This window comes from Bos grunniens, chromosome 13, assembly GCF_055505025.1.
Source record: "Bos grunniens cultivar Pamir isolate PY7600 chromosome 13, Bosgru_T2T1.0, whole genome shotgun sequence".
Taxonomy (NCBI): Eukaryota; Metazoa; Chordata; class Mammalia; order Artiodactyla; family Bovidae; genus Bos; species Bos grunniens.
In genome coordinates this window covers 38,931,289-38,952,314 of record NC_141177.1, presented here as the reverse complement: position 1 = coordinate 38,952,314, position 21,026 = coordinate 38,931,289, and the positions used below count along the sequence as shown (strand labels likewise).

Below are 21,026 nucleotides of genomic sequence, written 5' to 3'. Positions count from 1 at the left end.
GAGCTTTGAATAGGGAAGTTTTGCAGGGGTTACGTTTGCAGTCAGTCCGGTGTTTGCAAATATTGTGCGGGCTCGCGAGCGCGTCTCCGGGCTCCGGCCAGGACCCGAACCCGCGGCGCCTAATCGCTGCGCACTTGAGTTTGCATGAACTTCCCCGGCGCTGCAGGCACGGCCGCCGCGCTCCCGACTGCAGACCGCAAGCCTCCCTGTTTTTACAGCAGCGGAGACGGTCTCTTCCAACCCGACATGGATGTGCTCCCAATGTGCAGCATCTTCCAGGAACTCCAGATTGTGCACGAGACTGGTTACTTCTCGGCGCTGCCCTCCCTGGAGGAATACTGGCAACAGGTAAATAGGGATTTTCGTGGGCCAGGTGCCCCGGTGCGCCGAGCAGGGAGTGCGTGCATGCACCCGCAGGACGGTGTGTGCTTGGAGGTGCAATTCTTTTTTATTTTGTTCTTTTTCTTCTTCCTTTTTTTTAATGGTTTGGGTAAATTTTTTAAAAAAAATTAAAATAGTTATTGTTAAGACGTACTTGTGGCACCGGCGCAGAAGGCACTTCAAAGGGGCCTTTCAGAGCGTGGAGCGGAGTTGTCATCTGAGTGGGGCGCAGCGGCGCCGGGCGCTCCCCGTGTTCTTGCCGTTTTCTGGGGCTGCTGAACCGTCTTCCCGAGCGTAGACCCAGCTCCGCGGCCTGATCTCGGCCCCAGCCCTTGGCAGAAGTTTGGTGCTTGTTCCAGCTCCAGGCTCTCCACAGCTGGACCTAGTCATATGAACCTGCATGGAGTGCCAAGGTTATTTTTTCTTCTTTTTTATTTTTAAGGTATTTTGTTTTCCGTTTTTTTTTTTGGTGTTTGTACATACAGGTTTTTCTTTCTTTCTTTTTTACTTAAGAATTTCACCAGCGAAACACCCACAAGCTCCTTTTCTCTACCAGGCCATTTTCAGTTTCTTTACCTTTGGAATCCTTAAGATTTGCCTCCATCTGCCTTGTTTTTCTTACCTCCTTCTTTTGTTGACCAGAAAAAAAAGGTGTGGGGGGGGGGAAACCAATGTTTGCACAACCAGTGACTTATCAGTCATATGACAATGAGCCTGTCCGAATTGCTTCTAGTCTCAGTTTGGGAAGAGGAGTCTCTGTTTCCGGCATTTTTTAGTGAAATTGGAATTCTGGGCATTGGACATTTAAAAAACTTAATTTTTCCCCCTTCTCCTACGTTAGGATTGCCTGAAGGGAGAGAGATTCTGACACTTGTCCCATTGTCTTTAAAAGATAGGAGGGTTTGGGGTTGTCTCTGCCCTACTAGGCTGTTTGCTTTTTGTCACAAAGTGAATTAGCAGATCGCATATATTCTGCGGGTTTCAAAGCTTAGAAGGCTTTTAAGGGGGATGAAATGCAAAGTGGAACAACCTTCACATGCCTGCCTCATTGTTCACAGTCCTCCCTTCCCTCTCCCCTCCCAGCTTTTCCTACTGAAGCTTCCTAGGATGTGATTGAAATCGATCTAAGTAGTTTCCTTGGGCATTTGGGATTTGGGCCACAAGCCAGGCTGAGCTCTGGGTTGCCTTCAGAGGCTTTTAAACTCTCCCCAAGAGCTTCATTCTGGTCCCCAGTGCTCCTCGGCATAATGGGGATTTTAAATTAGCCAGATTATTAAAGTTTAACAAGGTCTCAGTAAACATGCTTTCCTTTTTCTTTGGAACATCCATAAGCTATCTCGCCAGTCTCTCCTCAGAACACTGGAGGGTGCTTTGTAACCTAGACGTCTAATTTTAGGGGTAACAAGAAAACAATGATTGTTTTTTTCCCCCTCTGCTTGCTCCTGCTTGCGGTGTGAAGAGTCTGGTGGCGGGGAGGGGGAAGGATATATTCTGATAGCAGGCACTGTGCTAAATAAGCAAGCCTGAGCCCTTTGGGTGGGCTTGGCTAGCCCTGAAAATGATTTGCTTAAAAAAAGAGAGCGGCGTTTGCTGTAGCAATGTAAATCTGTAGACTTGCAGTTGTATAGACAGCCTTATATGGACATGTAGGCAGTTGATCCTAGTGAAGATAAGGCAGACATAATTTAATCCTAAAATGTTTCCTACCGTTTTTCTTTTCCAGTGGCTAGAAAGTTTGAGATGGTGGGGAGAGGGGATGCTGGTGTCTCGGCAGTTGTAGCTTCTGGAAAGGTTGGTTGTGGGGCTGGGGGGGGGCACTCTGTCCCTGACACACTGCATGTATATTTGAACCGGGTCCTTTTTTTGGCCGCTGGTCAGAATTTCAAAAGGAAGTCTCCTTTGGCATTGCGTGAAAGAAATAGAGTGATGACTCATACAGTTGTACTCTTGGCCAGCAGATAAAGTTCTAGTCCATTGTGGGACTCCCAGCAGGGCCGGGAAAGGAATTTCCCCTCCCGCATCCTTTACAAAAGCAGATGGCCATTCTGGAACCATTTTTCCACTCCTGTTGTTGTTTTCCTCTGACCACTGTGGAAGTCATTTAAGTTGTGTGCGCACATGGCCCTGCACTTGGGAATGGCATTCTTTGAAAGCCTACTAAGGTCTGGGCTCCTCCACAGGAAACGGGTAGCTTCTGGGCAGCTCGGTTGATGTTCCTGACCCTAGACGTCCCCCTGGCTGCGTCTGCCCCGGCTGGGCGCGGCCTGTGCTGTCAGCGGTTCTCCAGAGGGGACGCATGGCCATGTCAGAGCTCACCGTGCTGCGGGCAGCAGGCCCGCAGCAGCAGGCTGCCTGGGTGTCCTTCATGCACAGGGTTCTGGAGGCTGTCTGATAATCTGGTTAAACCTGTCGGGTGGGGGTGGGGGTGGGGGTGTCGGAGGCTGGTGTCCTTTGTGTGGCTAACAGAAACTCATTAGAAACGTCAACACTGTAACTCTTAACAGAAACTAGCTCCTCTGTGGCCATCAGCCATTTGTGGCCATTGTGGTCCACCTCGGGGAAGCGGGGAGAGGCTTCGCCCTGGTTTTCCTTCTGAACGTGTCCCGTTCTTAGAGATAGCTCTCCTCTTGCTCTGCTGCAGACACGGAGTCCTATAGAGGCAAGGCCACAGTTGATCTGCCCTTGGCTCCTGCATGTTTTGGTGGTTTTTTTTGGAATTGTGCTTTCGGTTCCGTTTTCAGTGTGGTCACAATCACGTGCCTCCCTGTGATTCTTTCGCACAGACCTGCCTGGAGTTGGAACGTTACCTGCAGAGCGAGCCCTGCTACGTGTCAGCCTCCGAGATCAAATTCGACAGCCAGGAAGATCTGTGGACCAAAATCATCTTGGCTCGGGAGAAAAAGGAGGACGCGGACCTGAAGGTGTCCTCCTCTGGCCCGCCCGAGGACGCGCTCCACAGCCCTGGCTTCAGCTACAACCTGGAGACCAACAGCCTGAACTCGGATGTGAGCAGCGAGTCCTCTGACAGCTCCGAGGAGCTCTCGCCCACCACCAAGTTTACCTCCGACCCCATCAGCGAAGTCTTGGTCAATTCGGGGAATCTGAGTTCCTCGGTCACCTCCACGCCTCCGTCCTCCCCAGAACTGAGCAGGGAGCCCTCGCACCTGTGGGGCTGTGTGCCTGGCGAGCTGCACCCCCCCGGGAAGGCGCGGGGCGGGACCTCAGGGAAGCCGGGCGACAAGGGCAGCGGGGACGCCTCCCCCGACGGCCGCAGGCGGGTGCATCGCTGCCACTTTAATGGCTGCAGGAAAGTTTACACCAAAAGCTCCCACTTGAAAGCACACCAGCGCACCCACACAGGTCAGTCCCTCCTGCGACCTGGGCGGTGGGGCGCTGCTGAATTTCACCCGCCCTGGGAGGGGGCTGGGCAGGAGGCTCTCGGAGCAGACACATCCTCACCTCCTTTCTTCCCCCCCGAAAAAGTTGGGTCTCTGGGGAGGACAGAGTAGTCGCTGAAAGACTGGACTTATGTGCCCGATGAATGGTCTATCGCTTTCTGATTAAACACACAAGAGGTAAATCACATTCTTTGTCTACACCCAGTCCCCTGCCCACTCCCAAGCACCCGGGTTACAGAGACCCCACTGTGCCCAGCTGGCAGTGTCCATGCATCATGTTACATGGAGTTGCCTCTGACTTGTGGGCACGGAGTTCGAGGGTTGAGAGGGGGTGGCCCGGCCGTGTGGCACACATGGGTGTCAGTCACCATGGGGGGGTCTTCTTAGCTGACCCTATCGACTGAAGCGGTATCGTCGGCGGGTGCCTAGTAAGGATTTCTCTGCATGTCATGCTGCCTTTGCTTTCTGATGCCAGTTTTTAACACAATATCTTCCTAATGAAATATCACAATCTGGAGAATAGTTTGGTTTCAAGTTACCATGACAGCCTAGGATAACTGCTGGAACGTCACAGACATCTTAGACCTGAGAGGAGTCTTAAGGGTCACGTCACACAGAATCTCATGCTGCCAGTAATGAGAGGAGACGGGGATCCCTGAAGCAGCTCACGGCAGAGCTGGAATCAGGACCCGGGTGCCCCGGACCGGCTCCCAGTGGTCCCAGCAGCACACTCAGGACTAGCTGTGGGAATTTTTTAATTTCTCAGATAGCACCTTTAGTGAAATCCTATTTGTAAAATGGCCAAGGGATGAAGTCAACTGGGTGTCTTGCTGGTCCTTTAGAAAGTGCTTTGAAGGCTTTGGAATGGGGCTTCCCAGAAACTCATGACCTCGGTTTTGGAGAAATGTAGTTTCCCGGAGGAAACTACAGAGCCTCATTCCACGGGGAAGTGAGTAAGGAACAAAATAAGTGCTTGAGAGAAACCGTTTCCATGGAGAAAGCAGTAAAAACCCAGCCCTGGCCAAGGCTGTGGGTCCAGTGGCCTGACACATCACCTCGGAAGTATTTCTCCGGTCTGAGTAATTGTCATTCTTCCATGTTGGCTCTGGTCACGGTCATGCGGCCCTGCCAAGCCTGGGTCCGTCCCCCAGCACTGGGAGTCCCCAGGCTAGGTCAGAAAAGAGCCCCTGCCTGGTACCTCGGGAGGACCGGCTCCCAGCCCTAACGGGTGTGTGTTCTGAGTTCCTGAGGGCAGTGACCCCCTAGCCTGCTCCTGAGAGGACTCCCCGGCCGTGTGCTGGGGTCGCGGGGCCCCTCCCTCACTGCTCAGTGAAGTAATGGCGTGCCTGTCATGTGCTCTCTTCCCAGGAGAAAAGCCTTACAGATGCTCATGGGAAGGGTGTGAGTGGCGTTTTGCAAGAAGCGATGAGTTAACCAGACACTTCAGAAAGCACACTGGTGCCAAGCCTTTTAAATGTTCTCACTGTGACAGGTACGTGCATGAACCACAGGGGCGGGGGTGCCATCCCCGGGAGCAGGCATGCCGTCACCCCGCAGCGGGCAGCCATCCTCCGGGCCTGTAGTGGCATTTCTCTTTTCAGCCCAGGACTTTTTTAAAAAGGCTCTTGTTTGCCAGTCCTCCGGGTTAGGTAGCCCCAGGTATTTGAGTGCCTGAGAATCGGGTGATTTCGTTCATACTTTCCGAGGAACAACCCTTGATCAGTTTTCAGATTTGAAGGCCAGGTAGTAAAGTCTAGTGACATTCCCAAGAACTCACTGGTGGCCTCTTTGATGTAGATACTTCTGTCAGTTGGAATTTCCTGCCCCAAATGAGGATGGGGTGACTCAGCTGGGGGAGTGCACCCTCCTGGGGAGAGGCTGAGGTTGGGGAGCTCGGGGCAGAGGTCTGTGACCTGCAGGGCAGGAGAACTGATGTCTGGGACCCCGATTCTCTCCACAGGTGTTTCTCCAGGTCCGACCACCTGGCCCTGCACATGAAGAGACACCTCTGAGGGGGCAGAGCGACAACTCCTGCGGGCTAAAAAGGCTTCCAGGCTGAGACGGCCGCGGAAGGAGGGTGCGTGTTCCAGCCAAAGCCATTTTGCACCCTGCCCGGTCACCTCCAGGACCTACTGGGAAGGTCTTTCGAGGGCGAGAACAGTCACGTCCGAAGCGGCAGGGCACCCGGGGTGTGTGGTGTCTGGGTGGCCCTGGCTCGCCACTGGTTACCTGTCCTCTGAGTGGTCCCTAAGCCTTTGCCGTGAGCATGTGCACTGAGAATGTTAGTGGTGGGTGGGCTGTATGTGGAGGGTCTCCTACGGACTGGGTAACGAGGCACATCCTTTCCCTGGCGAGACTGCAAGAGACAGAAAAAAAAAAACAGAGTTTGAATGTTCTGTGTGTGAGGCGTGTTCCGTGAGACGAGATGACCATCCTTCATTTCCTGAGGGGGTGTCTGCGCCTTAGAGGAGAGAAAAAAAAAAAGACAAGAAGAAGGGAAGATGTGGAGGGCAGGCGTGGGAGTCAGGACCCCGAGTGACGAGTGGGTGTTGGTGGGGAGAGCCCCTTCCCCCGTGGTGTGTGACGGGAGCGTTCGGTGTTCGGTTCAGCTGTGTGAAGTGAGTAGCTGGCGCTGCTTGCTGTGACAGAGTTCATTTGTTACCTGTTGTATACGCTGTGTACCTACAAACATAACACGTGGATAACTTTTCCTTCTAAGACAAAAGTAATGCATGGTCTGGGGAATTATCTGCTTTTCCATTTTTAAATCAGGACTACCGTTTTGGTTCCAAGTTCACTGAGCAGCTAAGATAACAATTGGTCGAATCAGGTGACCCCCTAGCCATCTGGGCCTGGCAATACATGATGCTCCACCCCCCCCAACTCCCGCCCCTTGGATTTATTCGTAACACTCCCCTTCTAGAGAGGCGTTGTGCAGTGTAGGACTATTTTGTCAGTGGTTCCGAATTCGTATTACCTTTTTGGAGAATTTCAAGTTGCCCTTGGGAGACATTGGGCACGAGTTGGGTATCCGGGACACCAAGGCTGGGAATCGCTGGTCTAACGTCCCACTAGACTCAGAACCTAAAATTTTTCTCAGTTGGGTGGATGAAACCACTAAAGCTTAGAAACTGTTTTCTCATGCAGCTAAGTTTCTCTTATTTATGCCTTGAGGACTCATTTCTGGTTTTCTAGCTGTTAATGCACTGTAGATCTTAATAATGGTGCCTTACGCAAGTGGCCCCTCCTGTGGGGGTCTCATACAGGGGAATGGGTGATGCATGCTTTATTAAGGCTCTTTTTTCACCTGGCTTTGTACTGTATCAATATTTAATACAGAAAAAAAAACAAAACTCTTTAAGGTCCTACTTCACAAGTCAAATAGATGAAAACTCCCCAAACAAGTCAGTATTTACTCAATAGCTTAGACAACTTGACTGTCAGTGTTCAAGTGGGAAACACATGATAATTGGAAAATCAGACCATTTCTGCCACCGTGAGGGTGAGACTTCAATATAGACTTTGCACAACACTTGTACAGATCATACACCGGCTGTGTTTAATATGTAACATTTTCACACGTATTAAAGATACAGAAGTATTAAAAAACAATGTATTTGCTTAAAAGGCACAAGTTTCTCGCGTATCTATCTAGCTATCTGTTGGTAACACAGAAGGTATATTACTTTTTTAAAAAGTGGGCGAAATTCTTGTGTATGTACATTTGTGTGTATAATATGTGTATGTGTGTGTGTATATATATATACATATATATGAATAATATATAAATATTTTTTTAAGGAGAAATTAGAATGTATAGCTAGAAAATTCCACAGCCTGTGAAGACCTATTTCAAAATGGCCATAAAGGAGGTAAAAATGAAAACTGTAACTTTTATAAAGGCTTTATCTTTCATTTAACAATTTGCCACAGGCCTTTGGCATCAGATCTCTTCCAGACTGCCAAGTCACTCATCATCATAGGTGGGTCTGGGATAGGGTCCCTTGGCCATTCAGAACTGCCATGAACGGAATACTAGCCCGCTGGTTGTTTGGTCTCAGACACACTAAGGTTTTGATTTCAAACGTCAGCCTTATTGAAGATCTAACCTAAAAGAAAGCTAATCACAGAGATTCTTTTTGAGAGCATTTTTTATGCAGATGAAGCTACTTTTTTTCCAGCACATAGATTCTTCCAGTTTTTCCAACAAGTAATTTCCCCGAATTGGCATACTGCAGCATGGACAACTGATCCTCCATGCAGCTGCTGGTCAAGGGTGTGGATCTTCTCTTTATATATATTTATTTATATATATATATATACATATATATATACACATAAGTCTGGCTGGGCTGGTATTTTGTTTGATCTTCCTGAAAATGAGCAATGGTAAAAGCTCATATAACTGGTTTTTTTTTTTTTTTTTTTTTAAATCTGGGCTGATGGATACACTTACCTAAAGAAATTATTTTGCTGAGGGGGAAAATGCACTTTTTTCTTTTGGCAGTTCCAAATCCAGACACTTGATTTGCTGGATTTTGGGGGGAAAAAATTCCTTTTTTGGCCCTGCTGTGTGCTTAGCCATAATAGTTCCATTAAGCAAGAAGGTAAACAAAAGACAAAAAATAAAAAACTTGCACTGGCTTGTCTCACTTATGAAACACCGTGGAGTGGTTTGATTGGGTGGGGCTGGGTGCCATGTATGTCAATGCCTGTAATTTTCATAATAAGCAAGTACATAAAGAATTACAATTCTGTTCAGGTGATAACTGAGCCTCAATCAAGCAGAAACTTTTTGCTTGACATTAAAAGAAAATTTCTATTAGTGAAATTTCTTTCTTTTTATTTTGAAGCACCCTGTTATCTAAAAAATCTTTGTAAGATTTTTGTAAAATTTTGTTTTACAAGATTTTATTTGAAATTGTTTTTTGCAAGATTGTTATATTTCTGTATGAATGTATTTTTTATTGGAATAACATAAAAGAATTCTTATCAGCATCTTGAGTCTGGCTGTTTTTGTGGGGGGGTGGGGGGTGGAGGTGGAGGGAGGGAGTGTTGAAATAAATTCCTGCCAGATTAATCACTGGGCTCCTCCTTGGGAAATCTTCCTTATGCAACCCCAGCAGCCACTTGCCTGTCTCCCTCCCACTCACCGTCCTGGCAGCAAAGGTGGAAATAGGAGCCTGGGGTTGGTCCCCTGATGCGCACTGGGTTCTCCTCCAGGGCCTGGCCACTAGGCTTTGGGGCCCAGGAGGAAACTCTGGCTGTGCTTTCGCTGTCACTCCAGCCTGGGAATAAACTGCAGAGGCATCCGAGGAACGTGGTGGAACAAGCACCTCCTGTTCACTTCCGATGTTCCTGGGGACCTGTTCAAGGTCACATGCTCCTGGGCACCTGTTACCAAGGCCGTCAGAGCTGGGGGCCACCTCCAACCTGGCCTGAACACCTGGCTGGGTTGTCACCCAAGAGGGCAGACACAGTGGGGACAGCAGGCCCCAGAACCATCCCTCTGGCCTTCAGGACACCCTCCCTTACCTCTCCTCCCCCACCACCACCTTCTCTGGTCAGACCAGCAAAATAGGGCAGGAGGTGAAAGATTAGTTACCTGATCGCCCAATTTTTTTTTTTTCCCCTTAAGGCAGATGGGATTCATTCAATGTAAATTTTTTTTTTGAAAATAGGGTAGCTTTTGGTTTTCTAGAAATGTTTCCCAGCGTGAGATCATAGTCCTGCTGTGTGATGAGTGGCAAACGAGTTTGTGTTCAGATCATATTAAGCTCCTTAGTGGGGACAGGGTAGAACTGGTATGTGCCTGCTGGAGGGGGCAGTGGGATGGTGGAAATTTCTGAGAGACTGAGCTTCTTAAGCTCGTTCTTAATTTAAGGAAGTTCTCTAGTTGTTGCTGGAAGGGCTCCCTGTGTCTGTAGCGGTTCTGGTTCTACATTTTGCCTCGTGAGCAGGGTTTACACGAGCTGCCTTTTAATTTGATAATTGAGGAGGAGAAGCTGAAGTGCATCCCCAGATTAGGAATGTTAAGTAATTTTCTTTCTAGAACTGCGGTAAAAATATCAGCCATTCGAAAGGAGTGTGGTGTGGGAGGGTGAAGGAAGCAGATGCAGTTTTTGCCAGGACTCTTGGGTGTGTTGTGTTCAAAGCACATGTCAGGATGACTAATAGTTGGATTGCCCCGACTGTAGCGCTAAATAAAGGCTTGATAATGCATTCTCGGCTACTAGTGAGACTTGACCACTTTGTCATGCGAGGACTATGCCGAACAGCCCAGTTATGTTCAAATAAGGCTGCTAGGAGAACTGCCATGCAAGGAATCAGCTGTAAACCCAGGATATTTATAGAAGGACAAAAATTTTCACTCTACTTAACAGAAGTGTTGAAACTTAGCTAAAAGAAAAGATCTGTTCTGTGTGCTTTTGGACAATTTGCTGAGCCACACTGGACCTCAGCTTTCTTATTGCTGAAATATTTTGGGCTTGGTCACATGTATCTAGCATTTTGTAGAGCACTGCAATTCTGTGGTCTGTGAGTATAGGGTGGACTTCAAATTACATGTCCACCCTCCTCGGAATGCTCCGCTCAGATCTAGAAAGTTCTCTCATGCCACAGTAGACGGTATTGTTGAGAAAATTGCTCTGACTTAGAATGGAAAGGGGAATGTTCTCAAATATCCCCTTGCCCCTTTAATTATAGTTAAGTTATTTAGACATTTGGTGCCATAATACATACCATTTTTTAAATTAAAAACAAAAACAAAAAACAACTCTTTGAAAACAGCCATTGTAGCCACTGCAGACCCAAAGCCTCTAAGTTCTCCCAGCTCACCAATCCCGTGGCACAGGTTCCCAGCTGACCTGCGTTCCCAGAGGGTGGGGGAGGTGATGGAGTCAGGTTGTTTACTTTTACATTTTAATTGCTGTAGAGAAAGAACGTAGCTTTCCTATGTAACTTCCTTCTTAGTTTTTAACCTCATGCCCCCATGAGATATTTTTTTTCTTTTTCTCTAAGTTTTTAAAAATTGCATTTATGTATTATTTTATTTTTTTATCTTTGGCTGCGCTGGGTCTTCACTGCAGCAAAGGCTTTTCTCTAGTTGTGGCGCTGCAGTTCCTCGCTGCGGCGGCTTCTCCTGTTACAGAGCACAGGCTCTCAGACACACAGGCTTCAGTAGTTGCGGCTTGTGGTAAGCTAGGCTTTTTTTTTTTTTAACAACTTTCCTTCCCAACTTGAAATATTCCCCTCCTCAAACTGGGTGATGATGAAAGCGATAGTATCTACCATTTGTTGTGTCTTAACTACGAACTGAGGAGGGAATATGTTATATATGTGTGTCTGTGTGTGACTTTATTCATATTTCCCAGTGTACTGCACATGGCAGACATTATCCCCATTTCACAGGTGAGGACTACTCAGGCACCACTAGATGAACTTGCTTTTTCTAGGTGGCTCAGTAGGATGCATCAGGCCTGGCATCCAGGCCACGTCTCTCAAATGCCAAAGACCAAAGGTTTAATCACCATCTGGCACTAGTTTCTGTCTCACCAGAGCCTTCCACTCTTCTGATGGATTCACCTTAAAATGAAGTTACGTTTAAGAAAGGGAGACAGAACTTTTTTATAATTCAGAAGCACTGAAGCTATAAACTGTGCTGTAATCCTAAGCAAACAAAAGTAACCATTTTGAATTGCTTTCAAGAAATGAGACAGATGGCACATATTTATTTTTAATGTTTAAGAAGCTTGAGAAAGCAATCGGGGATGTGACATCCTGCATTAATTGGCAAGCATCACCTAATGTACATAGTTAAGAGACAAAGAGAAGAAAATTAGGTCCATGCATCACATAAATGAGGCAATACAACAAAGTGTATTTAACCAGATTTATTTTATAACATGGTCTCTCTGTTTCACTCTAAGTAATTTTAATGAGAATTCCCTAAATGTCTATGAATGGTAAGAGACAAAGACGAGATGGAGTCTGGGTACCACATGTCCTCACAGGAGCCGTGCTGGACTGAGCAGTAAGCACAGAATTTTCAATAAAAGTCAGATTTAACTAGAATGCCCTTTGTCACTGTGAGTTCCTTCACATTCATGTTGCTAAACCTTGTGCTGACTTCCCTTTACATAATTGTACTAAAAGAAAAAAAAAATGTCACATGATCTAGAACTCTTCCTTAAATTCACAGCCCCCATCCAAAGGTGACGTGAACAAACAATTAGTAACTTTTTACAAGGCTTAGCTGCTGACAGTGGATGGTGTTCCCCGTGATGCAGAAATCACATCTGGGAAGCTTTGTACTTGCTTGATTTCCAAGCACCCATGCCGGTGACTTGCATGTATGGATTGAGCCTAGCTCTGTTCCCCTCGATTTCTTAAGCTTCACGTTACCACATTTCACTGTGGTTGTGCAAGACTTGCTTCCAGATGCACAAGATAGGTGATGACAAGCATGGGCTTTATCAACTAACTCACCGTAAAAGCAGGCGGCCCTGCCTGGTGTCGTTTGCCGATTGCATGGCCGCGGAGATGGCAGAGTGGTGACCCTGTGGGGGCAGGTGAAGTGGCCATAAGTGAACTGGGCCCTGTCTTCCCTTTCAGCAGGAATTTGACAAAATCTTCACTGATTGTCACCCCTATGTTCACTCAGTTTACCATCCTCCCCAAAATAGGTCATTTACTTGAAAGTTCAAAAGCTGTGCTGACTTCCCAAGAGACGTATATGTATACATGTGTGAGTGTTTTAACTGTAAAAATTTAACTCTTTGTGGTAAACTTGCCTTTGGGCAACATTCAGATAGATAAAATATTTAGTTGAAGAAAATGGAAGAGAACCTCACTGTTTCCTAAGGACTGAACTGTGATGATAACGATTTGGAATGTCTGTCTGTCGTCCAGCTACATCAGATGATGGAGAGGAGGTGACTGGAGCTGAGACCTCTGAGAGTCCGGTGTGGGTGAGGCTGCCCCTGCGACCTGAATGAGCCCCAGTAAAGCCGGGACAGGAGCCTCTGCTAGGTGAAGAGTAGCCCGTAAGGACGGCCCAGGGGATCACCACCCACCTCCTGGGTTTCTCCAGCCCCTGCTGCAGGGCGCACTTGGTGTGAGTCAGGAGGAGGGGACCAAGGGAGCAGGTTCAGTCCCATTTTGGCCAGAAATGTTTATGGCGTTTGAGAGAGGAAGGCTTACTGGCAGCTTCTGGTTCATCGTTAATCAGTCATGACCCACCCACTGGGCACTTCCCGTAGGTAACAAGGAACTCGCCTTTTAAGGAGGTGAGAATTCCAGCAAGCAGTCCAAATGGCCCCTGGAAATGAAGACAGGACAAGGATGGGGAAAGTCATTCAGGGAACGTCATTCACCTTTCTTTATGGTGACTTTCCTTGGAAATCCTTAACAGTATCCTATGCTAATTGTGTGTGTGTTTTTAAGGGAATTCTATTAATTGTATTTTGCAAAGACTGGGCAGGTATTACCCTATTGTGTTCCGCGGAGGCAGCGATGACCGCTCTCACCTGCTGCTCTCAAAATGAATCGCTAATCCCTGGCTTGGAGATGGTTACTCGAAACCCTTTCAGCTTTGTTTTTCCCCATCTCTGAAATGAGAATAGTGAGACCCTTTTCAGATCATTGAAAGAGTAGAGACAAGGGATATAGGGATCAATAGTAGTCATGATCATATCCCATGGTGGATATTTATCTCTCAATTAGGAAAATAATTTTTGTCTTCCTGTCGAATTTGTCTAGCAGTGGAATTTAACACACAGCATTAGGAAAAAGTCAGCCACATTTAATTTCCACAACATAATTTTGCAGTGAATTCAGTGAAGGACAAGCCCATGTTTACGTTGCATTTTATGATCAATAAAGCAGCTTCTTCCTGAAATGCTTGCTGCACTGCAATCTTGCAGGAAGGGAGACGCACTTTCCTGCTAAAAGCTGTGAACACTCTGACCACTGAACTGACCAACAGGCTCAGTGAGCTGAACTTACATTGCTTTTGACGAATGACACAGAACCCACATTCTCCTCTTGCAGGGAATGAACCCAAGGCCCAGTCGACCAAGCCATATGGTCAGTGGGAGGCAGCCTGAGAGATAAGCCAGCCCATCTCTCTCCACTGTCATAATAGGTTCTGCTTTGCTACCTGTTGACGTCTCCAATTTTTAGATGCTGTAGACATCACAGGTGCCCACCTCTGTGTAAAGTATGGGGCAGACCACGTCTGCATCCTCCATAGTCCTCAGGAGTCAGTGATGGAGCATCGGGAGCAAAGCCCATTTATTCATTCATTCATTCACTCACTCAACTGGGGAGTGTCGACGGGCTGTCGGGCACCTTGCAACAAGCCCCTCTGGCTGCCAGAGCAGAAGACTGAGTCCCAAGCCTTCTCTTCAAACTGTAGCTTATACACCAACCTAGCCCCCAGCCTCCCAGGCCACGCCAGCCACGGAGGGTCCCCTTCCTGAAGCTCCTGTCCCTTGCCTCCTGCTTGCCTCCTCTGATACCAGTGAGAGGTACCTGGTTTCTCGTTCATGATGCTCGGCTAGAGAGCTGAGCCTTTCAGAGCAAAGCTGGCTGTGTGTGTACCAAGCCGTGCTGATGACAGTGCGCTCTCTGCACCCACGGTCCTTCGCCATCAGCTCACAGCCCTCGACTAGGGATCCATTAGACCTGCTAAGCAGTCCCCAGGGGCCCCCATCTGACCACACAGCCCAGCCTCGAGGTTGGGAGTCACGCCTGATGCCCCCCTGACTTCTGCAATACTGCTGGAGCCTGTACACCTGACAGCCTGGGAACTCCCAATCAGGACGCAGACGTATTTGTTTCCATCTGTGCTGCAGAGCATGAGTACCTGGCACATCCTCCCCAAGGGGTAATCGTCAGAAAGGGAGGAAAGTGTCCCCACCCCCCAGGCCTTGTCTGCTCTCCAGAATCTGGATCCATCACCTGCCTCTGCTCTGGGCTTCCTTAGTGTCCCTTTCCTCTGGGCTTCCTTAGTCTCCCTTTCCTCTCTTTCTCTCTCTCTGCTTCCCTCCCTCTCTCCCACCCTCCCCGTGAGTAGGAGTTCCTTTCGGCCAAGACTGTGTACCCACAGTTTTACATTTCTGAGAGCCCAGCCCCTGGTGAGGGTACTCTAGTAATGCCTCTTCAACGAATGAATGAAAAGATGACCCTACCACGACTTTTTCCTGTGTCCAAAGCACAGAGACCTTAATTCCTAGGATAAGTGCTTAACAAAATCCAGCTGCCCAACTTATCCACTGTATGAGGCCTCTGCTGCTGCTGCTGCTGCTAAGTCGCTTCAGTTGTGTCTATGGTACATCTATTCCTGGATGTCTATCCCTAGATAGATGTCTATCCATCAGTGGCCAGAAAGGCTGAGCATGCCTTATGTTCAGCCCATTCTTCTCCTCTGTCGCCTTAGATGGAAAAGTTATTCAAGAAGAGGAAGTAGCTGAAGATTAGAGGAAAACCATTGGGGAAATCCACGCACCAGTGGGCGTGGCTCTGTGTAAATGACACCAGCTGGATCTGTGGCCAGTGGGCGTCACCTAGCAAGTGCCCCTGCCTTCAGCTCATGTGAATTGAATAGAGGCGCATTGAACTCTCCAGAAGGAGCCTCATGCCTCTGGAGCTGCTCGGGGAAATGAAAGCAAAGCTGTAGGAAAACTGGCTTTCTGGACTTGTTAGTACAATTTAAACATTCAAGTGTTTTGACGTATTACTTCCACACTGAATGCAATGCATTTTTAATTCTGGATATGAGCCTTTGGCACAGGAGGAATAAATGGGTGGGCTTCCAGGATGGCTCAGGGGTAAAGAATCCCCTTGCCAACACAGGAGACATGGGTTCAATCCTTGGGTCGGGAAGATCCTCCAGAGAAGGAAATGGCAACCCACTCCAGAATTCTTGCCTAGAGGACCCCATGGACAGAGGAGCCTGGCAGGCTACAATCCATGGGGTCACAAAGAGCTGGACACAACTGAGCAATAGGCATAGAGTCCCTGATGACCAGTTAAAATGTCTACAAGTTCCTCTCTCACAGCCTGCTCCTCCATCCTGCCATGGGATATCAGTTTTGCTGCTTGCAGTCCAGGGGGGTCGTCTTTCCTTCAAGGTCAAGTGGGTGACTAAGCTGTCATCATCATGTGACTCATCATGTGTTGGATGTGATCACACACTACAAGGGCTTGCAATTTTTTCCCTGCTGAAAGTAACATGATCCGGTGAGCTTTTGAGGTGAAAAAATTGACTTTGAATCACTCCCACGAACATCTGTATAACCAGGACGAGTTCCAGAAGCTCTGAGCCTGCTCTCACCTGAGGAAGGAGCCCTGCTACAGGGGCCACAGGTATTGACTAGTCACCTGAGCAAGGGGCCCTTTCTACATGGGCTGCAGGCATTGACTAGAAGACCCACATCAACATTCCTGATTCTGTCCCCGGCCCCAGGAGACCTAGAGGAAACAAGGCCTCGTCCACTTTTCTCTTAGATAAAAGGCTGTTTTTGTCTCACATCCCTTGGGTAGAAAATTTTCTCACATGCCATCATTTTTTTTAGCAACTTTCCCAGTCGATTGATTTTTATGAGCCACCCCAGGGAAGCATCCTTTCAGGACATCTCAGCAACAAACAAAATGCTCTGGTGCCTGAAGGTTGGTCCCCGGCCAGGGTCCACCCCAGCTCTGTCACTTCAGTCAAAATGTTCCATGTGTTCAAGGCAGAGATGCCGGTCTCCCTGGATCGCTGAGGCTGGTGCCACAGCCGTCAGGAGCAAACACACAGAAAAGACATCCCAAATGGAGTTGTTGTTCAGTCTCTCAGTCGTGTCTGACTCTTTGAGACCCGATGGGCTGCAGCATGCCAAGCTCCCCTGTCCTTCAATATCTCCCAGAGTTTGCTCAAACTCCAGTCCATTGAGTTGATGATGCCATCCAACCATATGATCCTCTGCAACCCCCCTTCTGCTCCTGCCCTCAATCTTTCCCAGCATCAGGGTCTTTTCCAATGAGTTGTTGCCTCTCATCAGGTGACCAAAGTATTGGAGCTTCAGCATCCCTAGAAGACTGGGCTCAAATACTAGGATGCTGCAGCCCACTCACCTCCCTTTTTCTTACCTCCTTCTGCTTTGATTTTCTCACCTGTAACACTGGGGATGACAATAAATAGCCAAGACGCTGACTGTCATTAGGACTAGAAATGATCCATGGAATGAGCTCAGCTTGGGACCTGGTGCCAAGAGGGGTGATTCCCATCAGAGTTCGCTCGATTCAGATTCAGATGATCGCTGTGCTTTCTTTTTTGTCATCCGGGAAAAATAATTTTAAAATACTCTCCTGAAATTCACAGATATAGGAAAATGTCAGTTCAAAATAGCGCATACAGATACAGCTACTATTCTCGGTATGACTTGAGCAGTTAAGGCTGTTTGTTGAATATGCCTACACTTTTGCCAGCTCTGCTCCAGCAAGCTACTTAAATGAAAGGCAGAAATCAAGACTGCAGCTGCTTGCTTTCTGCCTTACAAGGAGATGCTGCTGTAGTTTCCTGTCCTGGATACGCATGTCACGTACATAATATTCATCTTTGCCTAACGATCAGTCAGTTTCTGCTATGGGCCCACTACTGAGAGTTCTCTTTGTATAAAGAGGACAGGCGTTGCTGGTAGAGAGAAGGTTTCCTGAGATGGTGGTGTTGCTAAGCACTGGTTGAACCAACTAGCAGCCGCCTGGTTATGAAATGGTCAGATCACCCTCATTTGCATAACTCAGATAGAGCATGCTTTGTCTACACTTGACGTTGTCATCCTGAAGCCTCGCGTTTGCTGTGCTTCAAGGTTAGAGAAAACTTTGGGAGCAAGGTCAGCTCAGGACTGGAGGACAACAGAACAGTGACCAGACTTCAGCCCCCGCCCCGACTCCTAGCAAGTAACAGCAGTGACAGCCACAAACAAACAGTATTGGCTCTGTGGGTACAGACCACACTTGAGGCTTGCACCTACAGAACAGACGGGCTGGTCACTACCTTGGTGAAATTTCCCCTTCAATTCCTCGACATCCTTTCCGAGGCCCCTCACAATGCAGTGGTCAATGGCCAAACCCATCCATCCATCCCCTTTCTACAACCGCGATGAAGTGAGTGAGGAACCACTGGGGACGAGTCTCTGCACAGACCTTAGATCAGAAGGTGGAAGTGCTTTAGGATCCAGCAGACCTGAGCCAAAGGGCAGCTTTGGACGTTTCTAACCATAAGATGAGATCTCCTGGAGTCTCTTACACTCTGGAGTGTCCCCTCCTGAAATGGGGGACATCTCTCTTTCAGGTCCCCCCATCCCAGGAAGCAGAGCCCAGATGGGAGGAATTTACCTGCTGGCAAGGGCTCAACAAACCTATAAAAGCTATGACAAACTTAGGCAGCATATTAAAAAGCAGAGACATCACTTTGCTGACAAAGTTCTGTATAGTCAAAGCTATGGTTTTTCCAGTAGTCATGTGTGGATGTAAGACCATAAAGAAGGCTGAGTGCTGAAGAACTTATGCTTTTTAACTGTGGTGTTGGAGAAGACTCTTGAGAGTCCCCTGGACAGCAAGGTGATCAAACCAATCAATCCTGAAGGAAATCAACCCTGAATATTCATTGTAAGGAATGAAGCTCCTAAAACTGAAGCTCCAATACTTTGGACTCTTGAGAGTCCCCTGGACAGCAAGGTGATCAAACCAATCAATCCTGAAGGAAATCAACCCTGAATATTCATTGTAAGGAATGAAGCTCCTAAAACTGAAGCTCCAATACTTCGGCCACCTGATGTGAAGAGCTGACTCATTGGAAAAGACTCTAATGCTGGGAAAGATTGAGGGCAGGAGGAGAAGGGGGTGAGAGAGGATGAGATGGTTGGATGGCATCATTGACTCAATGGACATGAGTTTGAGCAAACTCTGGGAGATAGTGAAGGACAGGTAAGCCTGGCGTGCTGCAGACCATGGGCTCACAAAGAGTTGGATATGTCTTAGCAACTGAAACATGACAGACAGTATAATCTGCCTCAGCTTTGAGCTCAATTCTGTAAACGTCTTGTAGATACAGAGCCCAGGCTCCTCAAATGTCACACGTCTAACTCCCACAGAATGTAGCTTCAACAAGACCAATTTCAGAGCTGCAGCTTTCTGTTCTCTGCCTGTTATTCCCTGTGTGTTGCTCCCTGAGTCTGAAATACAAATGCCATGAACTCTCATGTAGCAAGACCTTAATGTTAGGCCTGTTAGAACCCAGGCCTTCTGGCTCCCCACTCCGTCTGCTTCCTGCTGAGTCACAGTCATGGCAGCTTCCTTGACCTTGGAGGTCGTGGGCCGGCCACAACTGGTGGATGGAGAATGGGTTGCAGCAGCACCCATTGCAGCCTGGGCTTTCGGACTCCACTGCTGCTCTTCAGATGGCACATCTGTCATGGGGCTGAGAGAGTGTGCCCACGAATCCATGGTGAATACTGTCTCACTTCACTCTCCCCAAACCCATGAGAGCAGGCGCCCCCATCCCTGTCTAAGAAAGGGGCCCCTAAGGCTGCAGCAGCCAGTGTCCCTGAGCCCCAAGCATCCTACAAACCTTTATTCGGCTAAACTGTTGGTGACCCCTCAGCACTGCAGGGTAACTGGGGTGTTATTCAGGCTCATGGGGTGCGGCCCTCTGGCAGCTGCAGTGACTCAGGTCTTCCAACTCGCCCCCAGATGGCCCGTGAGTCAGGAGGGGGCTCTGGGGGTGGGGCTGTCGAGCAAGATTCTGCACTTTCCTCACCCATCTGTACCTGTTCTGGGAAAATCAGTCAGGCTTAGGAAGGTTGCCTGACGCATTTCACCAGGACTTAATCTCCCGGGCCTGAGTCCAAGAGACACCGCGCCCTCAGCCTCAGACCAGAAGGAAGCACCTGGGTGAGATGCCTGAAGAGATTCGAGGTGTGTCCTCACAAAACTGGATAGTGGGGTTGTGACTTGTGCCCTGGGAGGAGGCCTGGGACAATAGAATGCAGGGGGATTTAGAACCATTTGAGTTCTGCCATGCCTGAGCTGTGTGACCATGTGTGAGTCACTCAACCTCTCTGAGCCTTCAGTGCGACATCTGTGAAAAAGGGACAACATCTTCCTTGCAAAACTCTCTAGGAATCATACAAGGATCATATGATCCCTAGGAATCATATGAAACAGGCATTTGCAAATATTAATTCCCTTTCTTCTCAAATGAAGGGAACTTACCTTTTCTAGAGGTCAAGAAAGGAATGGTCCAGGAAGCTGGGGAGTAGACGGTGAAGCATAGCCCAGCTCAGCTCACGGCCTCACGGTTGTGGGTTCAATTCAGCCTGTAGAGTCAGGTGGCGCAGTACGCTGTAGACTCAGAGATGGGGGATGTTCTAACCTTACAGATGACGATTGCTTAGAAAAATTTATTTCCAGAATAATTAGTTTCTGGGGTAATTTTGTGTTAATTGATATAGAAGGTTACTTTATCCCTATAGTTAACCCAATGAAGAAACTGTTTTTATCCTTATTTGCTAAATAGCTTGTGTCATGCCTAAGAATTCTCAGGCTTCCATGCTTCTGTCTGCCACATGCTCCTGCTTCAGCAAGAATGACACTTAGGACAAGCTTGGAGGAATCCACTCGCCCTTAGGTACCTCCCATTAAAACAATAAAATCTAGAGACTGAAAAAAAATAGACTCTAAGGTGTTGCCTAAAGGCTCTCAGGTCCAATAAGTAATGCATGCTTACTAAAATATATTGATGTGGTGTATTCACAACAGAAGAGCTTGGGTTTGCAAGTCACTTCCCATGTGAATCTATTTGCTGTGTTCTTACGGAGAGAAAAACAAATTTTAATTCAACTGTCGCTTCCAATGAGTAGATGGGTGGGAGGGGGTTCTCGTGAGCTGCAGGTCTCTGAAGGTTTCCTGAGGGCAAATGCTGGAGGACAGTGTCACTCGTCAGCAATCTGAGCTTCATTATTTGCCCACAAGAGAATTCTGAAGGCTGCTTTCAGATCAGTTCCCTTTCCCCCCAAATGCAAAAAAACATACACATTTGGTCTTTTAACGCTTTGCAGAATGAGTCTGGATCCAAAGGTAGATGCTCAAAGAATTGCAAAATTGTTTGCATATGAGTCCCATTTTCTAACTGCGGATTCAGTAAGTAAAAAGCAAGAACCCCAAGGATGAAAAGCTTACACAGTTGGGGCTGGGGTCTCA

The 21,026-nt window shown here is 48.0% G+C and overlaps 1 protein-coding gene across 2 annotated transcripts; it reads left to right on the top strand.

The window, feature by feature from the left end:
- The first annotated feature begins 37 nt into the window (after positions 1 to 37).
- Positions 38 to 8,777, top strand: KLF6 (KLF transcription factor 6). 2 transcript variants are annotated; one of them, XM_086331089.1, is made up of 5 exons: positions 1,741 to 1,779; positions 2,105 to 2,172; positions 3,165 to 3,741; positions 5,148 to 5,271; positions 5,740 to 8,777. In XM_086331089.1, exons 2-5 carry the CDS (start codon positions 2,122 to 2,124, stop codon positions 5,789 to 5,791), a joined length of 804 nt encoding a protein of 267 aa, XP_086187215.1. In that variant the 5' UTR covers positions 1,741 to 1,779; positions 2,105 to 2,121; the 3' UTR covers positions 5,792 to 8,777. The 2 variants fall into 2 exon arrangements, with proteins under 2 accessions (XP_086187214.1, XP_086187215.1); XM_086331088.1 differs by lacking the exons at positions 1,741 to 1,779; positions 2,105 to 2,172 and adding an exon at positions 38 to 348.
- The last annotated feature ends 12,249 nt before the right edge of the window (positions 8,778 to 21,026 follow it).